At 33.7% G+C, this 9,698-nt stretch overlaps 1 protein-coding gene across 4 annotated transcripts; it reads right to left on the reverse strand.

Moving 5' to 3' along the window:
• On the reverse strand, window positions 442-9,692 carry LOC107628741 (ADP-ribosylation factor GTPase-activating protein AGD2). Of its 4 annotated transcripts, XM_016331324.2 has the most exons (20): window positions 9,534-9,692; window positions 8,702-8,778; window positions 7,962-8,062; window positions 7,760-7,830; window positions 7,294-7,356; window positions 7,125-7,169; window positions 6,503-6,568; window positions 5,681-5,728; window positions 5,482-5,577; window positions 5,355-5,396; window positions 4,949-5,164; window positions 4,680-4,811; window positions 3,818-4,036; window positions 3,419-3,505; window positions 3,070-3,333; window positions 2,643-2,764; window positions 2,458-2,536; window positions 1,541-1,989; window positions 1,222-1,347; window positions 442-801 (listed from the first exon to the last, which is right to left on the reverse strand). In XM_016331324.2, the coding sequence occupies exons 1-19, from the start codon at window positions 9,585-9,587 to the stop codon at window positions 1,233-1,235; spliced, it is 2,346 nt and encodes a 781-aa protein (XP_016186810.1). In that variant the 5' UTR covers window positions 9,588-9,692; the 3' UTR covers window positions 442-801; window positions 1,222-1,232. The 4 variants fall into 4 exon arrangements, 3 of the variants coding, with proteins under 3 accessions (XP_016186810.1, XP_020973702.1, XP_016186811.1); XM_021118043.1 differs by lacking the exon at window positions 9,534-9,692 and having other exon boundaries at window positions 7,962-8,057; XM_016331325.2 differs by lacking the exon at window positions 9,534-9,692 and having other exon boundaries at window positions 7,294-7,369; window positions 7,962-8,057.

Here is a 9,698-nt window from a genome sequence, read left to right on the forward strand (position 1 = left end):
AAATTATTAAAGGTACCAAACCATTGCACATACCTACACTGCCGGACGAATAATAAACCAGTGTATTAAAGTGCTCTTTCGGATGAGAGTAATAAATTGCTCTCCAGAACAATAGAACTGATGTATACCGTAGAATACCTGAAGTGCACTTTGGGCCAGAGTATTAAACCAATATACATATAACTTGGACCATCAAAACTCCTAACTAGAATTTAATGTGCATTCTCAATCAGCCCATCCCTCGTGAAAGATAAGTTAGAAGTTAACCATTAGGCGCCAAGACACTCACTACATTTACACATTAAAACACAACCATTGGATCATCTAATTTTCACTTTAGGAGTATATTTGCATGTGCTTGTAGCATAGCTTGTTGCTTTAACTTTTAGGCATTTTTTATTTTCCACATAAAATGTCTTCCACATTTTTGAAAGTACAAGATAATACACACACGATATAATTCCACATTAATAAATTCCATCAAGCACCTCGAATTTGAAGTGAGGGCAAAACATTAATGGTTTTCACATCTAATCCAACGAAGGCATCAAAATGTGCCTTGTTTACACATCTGTACACGTGCTTTTCTGATTGAACTTCAAACCAAAAAATCAATGAATGTAAAGTACACAATAAGATATAGCACATTACTATAATAATTGTCATTTCTCAATTAAGCAGTTTTTGTCTTGTAAATTGGATTTTGGAGTCTCAAAATGCAATCAGCAGAGGTTCGGTTTCATAAAAGGAAGGAGCTGTTAGTCTCCGAATTCCACACCATATCAAAGTTTTAGCTGCCACCTGCCAGATATTGGAAAAACCGATGGGAAGCCAAAGGTTAAGGGTCAATTCAACACAATTAAATGACTTTTTGAGGCTAATAAACAGGGATCAATAAATTACAATATTCATCTTTTTTCCTGAGAGCGAGATATAGTTATTGGTTCTACGGCCTTCAATGTTATGTTCAGAACTCTTCTAAATAAGAAGTGAACATAAAATAGAGCAACACTTTTTGTAAGTAACTTGAATATATTAAGATTTTCATTAGAGGTGTTCATGGGATGATCAGAAGCATTCTCTATAATAGCAAGAAATATGGGGACTCGGGTGAAATTCAGTTAAGACATAGGCACATACTTAAATAAGACATAAACTCATTGTGCTTGATAAACAAAAGATTATCCTCAACATCGTTAAGTGTTAACTCAATTTATATACCGTTTCCATCTTTACTGGTGTTCAGCAAGCATGATGAATAGTTCTTCGTCGGTTATTGCCCCCATCTCCATTGCTCTTTCAAGTACAGTGAGTCCGCCGGCATCTTTAACTGACGGTCTAGCACCCCTGATTAATTTGCATGTAAGTCTTGAAAGTAGGATAAAGATACTAGCAAGCTTAATACAACTCTCTCTCTCACACGCACACATAAGTATATGTAATTGATGCAAAATAAAACATGAAAAGCTCGGCAGAATAAAAGGAGAATAATGGAAACACAGTAAAACAATGGCTTAAACAAAAAGTATTAGTTTATTACCTTCTCAACAGAAACTTCGCCAGTGAATTTTTTCCACCGGTGATGCAATGGTGCAAGGGAGTTCTACCATGATAGTCTTGCATGTTTACATCAGCAGCAAATTGAAGTAACAACTCAACCATTAGTGCATGTTCAGAATGACATGCTAGATGTAATAATGACCAACCATGGAAACACTTCTGTGTCTCATTAGTCTGTTTAATGCTGAGGCAAGATTCAGAATCCTGCTCATGGCCTTCCAATATAATACATTCTAAGTCCAGGGCTTTAGCATCAGCATGGGAAACCACATCATCATATTTTGTATTTACTACATTTGAGTTTGAGATTACAATAAGGCGATATACTTCTCGTACATCCATAGCTTGAACTGCTAGCCAGAGTCTTACAGAAACTGAAGGATTCCCGGGAATATCCTCTTCTCTGATAATTAATGATTTCTGTACATACTGATTACAAAAAATAAAAAAAAAATTATATCAGAATAAAAACTGAAGAAAGCATAGGGTTCCTTATCTAGTACATCAATCCATAACATAATGCCAAGCTGCAAGGGTTCTGATAACAGTATCACTCTTTCGTCTATAATAACTCCCTAACACGTTTGGACATAACTACGACTTAGGATCATTCAAAAGCAATTATAACAGATTCCAAAATGGTAGTGGTTATGGATGTATTATCTATAAATACCTCAATAAAGTCAACAATAATATTTCTTTGAAAATTTTTCCTGTGCCTAGAAAACCAATCAGGTAATGCATAAAATTAAAAAACCTTATAAAACAGACAAATTGTGCCTATCTTACACGGAGAAAATAAAAATTGCATTTTAACACATCAAGCTGCTCCTACTACCATAATCCACATACATAGTCACATGCAGATAAAAAGTGAAATTGAACTGAAATTCTTACCTTTGCCTGTATGTACTTTTCCTTATCTTGGAAGGCATCCATGAAACATGGTTTTGCTGGCCCATTTGATTCACCTACTCTGCAGATAATTGTTCCCAAAAAGAAAGGATTACAAGCTCAACTACTAAATAAATCAACAGATATGTAGCACATAATGTACATTGGTTAATGAGCCAAAATTTTACCTTTCATTACCAAGTAGAAGCATGCCTTCCCATATCGAATTACAATAAGCATTACCCAACTTATCAAATAACTCCAAAATAGTAGGCTCCCATACCTTAACATCTAATGTTATAGATCTCACCTGTGGTTGGCAGATAAAATATAATAAACTTCAGAAAATGGTAACAGTTTGTTAATACCAAAAAAGAAAACAAGTGTCCTTCAGACAGAAAGAAAGAGATTCTACAAAAATATGTTAGCACTGTAGTGCAATACTGCCATATGACCATCCCAGAGAACTAAGATCAAGAAGTAAAACCTTTAAATCACAAACTAAGGAAAATTAAAGGTAAACTTCAAAACAAATTTCACCCAGTTTATAAATTTTTTCTCATTTCCAAGTAGAAGTAAAATAAATGGTTTTCCTTTATATATTAAAGCATGCACCTTCGAGATATGAACTCCAAGATTTCGATGCACTCCAGAGCATTCTATACAGAGTAATATGCCAAGGTTTAAAGATGCCCAGTCCGGATCAGCAGCACTGCATTCAGCACATTTATCATTCCCAGGAATTCCCCTTAAAATCTTAGAGACACTATGGACTTCCTTTGGATATATGTCATCCATCAAATATTTGTCACCATCCTCTGATTGACTAGTTGACGAAGCACCAGTTGCTGAGTTTCTATTTTCTCTATCATAACGAGGCTGCAGAAATTACAATGGAATAGTGTTAAAATCTTATAAGGACATTATACATAGTGCTATGCTTCAAAACGTGCAAATAGATAACCTGTTGAAGAAAGTGAGAATTAAAGAGCGACGTGACAGCCCCAGTAATTTTGTTTACCCAGTCCATCCTATCAGCTTCATTTTCTGCCTGATAGAAACAATATGCAGAGTCAACTAACAAAAACCAATATGGAACTACAATAAACCAGCACACGGCCTTTGATGCAAGATATAGAGAAGAAACTAAACCTAAAACATTCAATGGTACAACTTTAACAAACAGAATGTCCATAATCCCCACGTTAGGTTCTAAACAAGAAAAAAATTTATCTCACACGAATGAGAGGTAAGTGCAAGAGAAATTTATGTTTTGTTATCACCATGATAAGCTCACACATTATTATAGAGGAATATCTAATGATTCGTTACTTCAAATATAAGAAATAAGTCAACCAGTCACCTGCAGAGTATATGTTTTTGAGGGAGAAATTATACGGAAGCAAAGACGTAGATCTGTATCCTCTGCATCCATCTTTATAGAGGATGTGCACAGATCAATTGAACAACAACCCAAAGCATCCTCATTTTGTGATGATGACCTGTTGTGCCTTGATCGAAATCTACCAAACATGCCACTATTTTGTTCAGGAGGACGATTATAATTATATGACTGAGCACCCTGGGGGACAGATTGGAAGAAAAGAATTAACAGTTCATCAAGAGGTAAAAACAAAAATATGAAACAAATATGTATTAGTACAAACAGTAATAGAAGTTAGTGAAGTTATTGATGATTTGATGGTAAGATGAAATTGATGTCAAAATTCAGCTGCATTCGGACTAGATATCATATTTTCTTTTAAGGCTAAACTGGTGTCAACTTCAAAATGTTAGGATTATATATATTGCCTTATTAGCTTTGAGCTATATTGTTTGTTTGTCTTCTTTGACTGATGAGAGGAGACAATTTCCACCAAACAATTTGAAGACATACACAGACCCACCCTAATTAGAATGAATAGTAATATAAGTGACTTGGGTTTGGTTGGTTTGTGTTTTTATTTCCAATTTTCTCTATTTTCAAGATTTTGTGAAGAAAAAAATAAAAACAATAAAATCTTGTTTCCAATTTTTATTTCTTATTTTCACTTTTTCTTTACAAAATCTTAAAAATAGAAAACAGTGAAATTGAAATTGAAATTGAAAATAAAAAATGAAAACACAAACCAAATGGAATGATATGAAGAAAGGATGAAATAGATTTCAAAATTCAAAGTATCCAGACTAATAGTACAAAATATGTTTTTGAAATAAATAACTACCTTGGGTTTGGGTCCCTTCATGCTGTAATAAAATAAACTCCCCTGGTTATCAAGTACAAAGAACCTCCGTTTCCAATCTCCTCGTGAGCTTGAAGAGCGTTTTAATAGATAGCCCTGTTTAACTGTTTGAACCTAAAACCAAGGGTGAATAAAAGAATTACAAGTCATAAAATAAAAATAATAAACAAAATAAATGAAGAGGTAACAATGCATATAACATGTGCAGGAGAACTTTCATATATTTAACCAGAAAAAGGCCATTTACTTGCCTCCCCTTTGGCCGCAGGCTGCATCCCTCCTTCAAAGCCTTTGTAAGTGTTCAAACCTACAACATGTGTGCCATCAGCACCTGGCAAGGGTTCCGTGTTGTTAGAAGCTCGTGTGCTTTCCAACTCAGCCTGTGTTCTGTATTCTTGGATTCGTTTTGCAAGCTTATCTTGTTCAATATTAGCCAGTTCTTTAGATTGTTGTGCACATGTTAACACCTATGTTCAAGACAAAATATAAGATTGTGTGAAATTTCATGGTGCAATCGGGTTTTAATCATTGAAATTACAAAAGCAAATATTGAAGAGATTATTTCAAAGTTAATCAAATTTTGCAAATAGATGTGGAGTGTAAATCGCATTTTCAATGAAAGGCTTTTTGGACAATGAAACAAAACCCCATTTGTACCTGGTGAATATACGGTTCCATTTGGCTCAATAACTCATAGCCCTAAAGTATAAGAGAACTTGTCAAATACAAAAGGAAAAGAAACTGAAAGTTTACAAATGAAAAATTAGCAAACCAAATAACAGACCAGCTTAAAGTATCTTAGATGAGCATCCATTATCGCACTAATGGACTCCAAGAACTCATACTTCTTTTTCACTTCGATATTCATGAGAGAGTGTACCTGCACTCCTTAAAACCCAATAACCAGGTTCATAATATGAAAAAGATTGTAGAGATGCCAACAAATAACAAAGACAAAAGATACATAATTGTACAAGACATACTAGATTGAAGCGACTTTTTTCAAATGCTGACTTCGAATTTTGTAGATCCTGTCATGAACCAGAACAGCGAGATAATTGATTAACTAATTTCACTCGGTCAGTAGGACTATGCCAAATATAACAATAAAAGTGTATAATTAGATAACCATGTGAGCAAATATGTAGAGTCATCTGTGAATCAAGCCAAAATTTCAGATCTAGCAGCAATGCATATTTCCAAATGATACATGGTCATATAAGCAATACACACCAACACTTAAAAATGAAGTTCGGGCCTCCTTCAAATTACAACAGATCAACCCTTTTAGATTCAGATGAATGTAGATATCAGCGTGTGCCAGTATCAACCTGACTGATATTACAGACTAATATTGCCTTTCAGTGTGTGCCAGTATCAACCTGACTGATATTACAGACTAATATTGCCCTTTTCATGGTACACCAGCTATATGTTTAACACAATATATAACTAACATCACTTTTTTAGGTTGTCACGTCTGAAATAATCACTTATTGAAGAAAGAACAATGAACTATCCAAGAATAAGTTTAAACAATTTGGGCAGAGATGAGAAAATAAAAGTGATAACTTTATCAACATTTTGCCACAAAACACAACTAAAGTTTCGATCAGATAAGAACCACTTACATATACTCATTACGATGACTATAATAAATTTTAGATTTATACAGAAAGTGATGAAATACATTCTACACCAGTTATCAATGTACACTCTGGCCGGAAACTTTAGTATGCATGCACGGAATTTGAAGAAAAAGCAACTTTTCACAATCTAATCATTTATAAATTGATAAGGCAAACCTCTTCTAATTCAGCAACAACGTCTTCCGGCGTATTTTTCTTCAAAGATACAAATTTTTCTCGTGACTGAAAATTGAAGAGATACATGAGTACCTTTAGAAATAGAAACCAATCAATAGCAACTGTGAACAAATGACTTCAAATATGGTCCAAATAGGCTTAACCATAGGAAGGACTACAAGCATATGTGCAACACTCTTCCGAGGAATTCTAAAAGCTAAAATATAACCAAAAGAAGTCAACTAAAACAAGAAGAAAGGGGTGAAATAAAAAGGATAAAGTAGACATCACATGAAGAATATTCAGGTAGCGAGAACGGAAAATGATTATCAGCTTGACAGTGTGGATCACAAGCACTGAAATGGAAGAATATATATATTGCAGGGACAATCAAAACATTGACTTATCAACATAGATATGATTCACTGAAATTACTAACTCTGGCCTTTTCTCAGATTCTAAAATTAGTGGTTTATAACTTCAATTTATATTAATTCTAAAACAAAAAGGAAAACAATTGGCTAGAAAAAGGTGACAAGAACATACTGTATATTTTGATATATAAACAATGTGACGAATAAAGTCATCAATTTGATAAAAGATAATTTTATTTTCTAAATACCTGATCATAAGAATGCATAGCTTTGTCAAAACGTTTCCGAGAATCCTGACACAGCCAACAAAGGATAATTTAAACAAAAGTATACAGCATGCATATTATTAAGGAGAAAAAGAATAAAACATAGAAGCAAACATTCATGCTTGAGACAAAAAGGTATTAAAAAAAAAACCTTTGCCTCTTGCAAATCAACATTCATAAACTCTGCGAGCCGGTCAATCATCACATGTTCAACCTATACAAGAAATCTGTCAAATAATTACCAAACAAAAAATCGATATCAATTGTCAACAAAAAAGGGGAAGATTGGAAAACGGCTTTGGATCTCGCAATATTCAAGAAAAAGTATACTTAAACAAAGAATGGATTCTCAAATCTCTACTTTAATTTATTTTTCAAACAAAACACTCCTTGAACCTTCAAAACATTTTGTCTCTGTGTAAACATTTAAGTTTCATTTATTTTCCAAATTTTTAGAGGAATTTTCATTTATTTTTTTATATCTTCAAGTGAGGCCTGCTTTTGGCAAAAGACCAGAGACCGTTGCATTCATGATAAAATACACCTAGCACAAGGGAAGTTTTGATCGCTACATGAAACCTCATGAAAAAGGTGCAGCATTATGTTCAATGGCTTACCTGCGAACGAAGAAGCTCTTTAAAAGTAGCTAGCTCACGTAATGTAGTAACAAATCTAGATATGACCGGTCCTGGAAAAGAGATAACAGAGAAAGCAAATAGATTCTATAATACTTACACCTACAAAAATATAGCACTCACATAAAATACAGAACATGAACCTTTAAAACAGAATATATGTAAAATCATGACTTTTAACAACCTCCAATTGACACGCTAACAGGGTCATCCAGGCCACCGCCAAATATTTCTAATGAATCAGCAAAGCCAATTTCTCCATTATATGCTTCCCCCAAAGCTGTCCTGAGGAGATACAGATAAAAAATCAACTACTTTCTAATTTGCAATTCCAAAATAGTCTGATGGGCTAAACCACGTATTTTAGATACCATAATCATTCAGTAGTAAGCTTTCACTTGGAAGACCATACAACAAGTCATTATTCTGAACGATCTAGCAGTTTACTAAATTAAGCTACATAAAAGACTTAAAATCAAAAGCCAAGTTAAATTTTCTTAAAATCGATGTCACTATAGATAAACAGAGTCGATACATCATCAACCAAATTTACAATTACAAAATCCATATTACATATATGCACACTTATTCACAAAGAGATGAGCAAGGATACCTGAGAGTAGGATAAGAAATTTTCTCAAAAAGAATTATTAAAATAAAACACCAAGATTATACACCCACAAATGCAACAAAACATTTAATTTTTTTGCATATGATTGATAGAAATTCACTTGAAACAATCATGAGCAGAGGAGAAAAAGATCCTATTTCTTCTTATATGAAAAAAAAAATAAAAAAATAAAAAAACACTCATGTATAAAGTTATATCTTTGAAATCTCGGGCAGACTGTTTTTGCATAACAATGGCAATGATTGATTTAAAAAAATAGTAGATCCAATATAGGAATACCATAAAGAACTTACATAAACTTCTTACATCCTTTGAACAGCTTCTGGCACCGATCCTTTAACTCATCAGCATTTGCTTCAAGAGACAATACCTGTCCACGAAGAAAACTAAATTATTGGCAAGGAATCATCTTTCATTCTTTCTACTTTCGGTACATGACTATTAACCTTTCTAAAGCATCCATGAATCAAAGAATCTTGATCAACATCGATACATGAGAAGTGCAAGTGCACATACTTCTTTAGGGGAGAAACAGACAATTTACCTTCACATAAATTGAAGAGAAGGCAAGTTCTTTTTCTTTAAAAAAAAAAATAAATAATGAATCTTTATTTATTTCTACTAATAAAAGCCAATCAATCCCATTGCCTACTAAGACATAGCTGACACCATAGAGCAGACAAGAGTCATCCATCCTTACATAAATTAACTTCCATTAATCCTCATTTGCTTACTCATTCCAAATCAAGGAAAAAACTATAGAAATTAAAAAAGAAATTTTCAAAATTAGCAGAGCAAGCAAACCTAATGCTCATCCCAAAGGACCTAAACGAAATCCTCATTCCACAATCTTCCACAAACCACAACACCTAATTCAATCCTAAACTAACTAACCATTCAAGATTCCAGCTCATATCGTTGTGGTTCACTATGAAACAGTATCTCAGAGAACAAATCGAAACACTACAACATGCCTTCAAATCATAGCATAAAAAGATTTTCACAACAGTGAAAATGAAAACAAATCTGAAATGAAGCTGGATGCAACTAACGAATTGGATTGCGAGAAAGTGAAAAAAGGACTAGAATGGAGGCTGGATGCAGGTAAAGGTAGTAATAGTTTACCTGCTTCTGGAACATTGGAGAATCATCGAGCTTGACGAACGCCGAAGCCATCATTGATGGTGTTCGTTTCTGAGTTGCGTTTTGCGGTGTTCGTGTTCGTTGTGTTTCGATGTATGTGGCTTAGTTAGATCGCATCATAACATTAACATAACATAATAACACCAT

This window comes from Arachis ipaensis, chromosome B03 (assembly GCF_000816755.2).
Source record: "Arachis ipaensis cultivar K30076 chromosome B03, Araip1.1, whole genome shotgun sequence".
Taxonomy (NCBI): domain Eukaryota; kingdom Viridiplantae; phylum Streptophyta; class Magnoliopsida; order Fabales; family Fabaceae; genus Arachis; species Arachis ipaensis.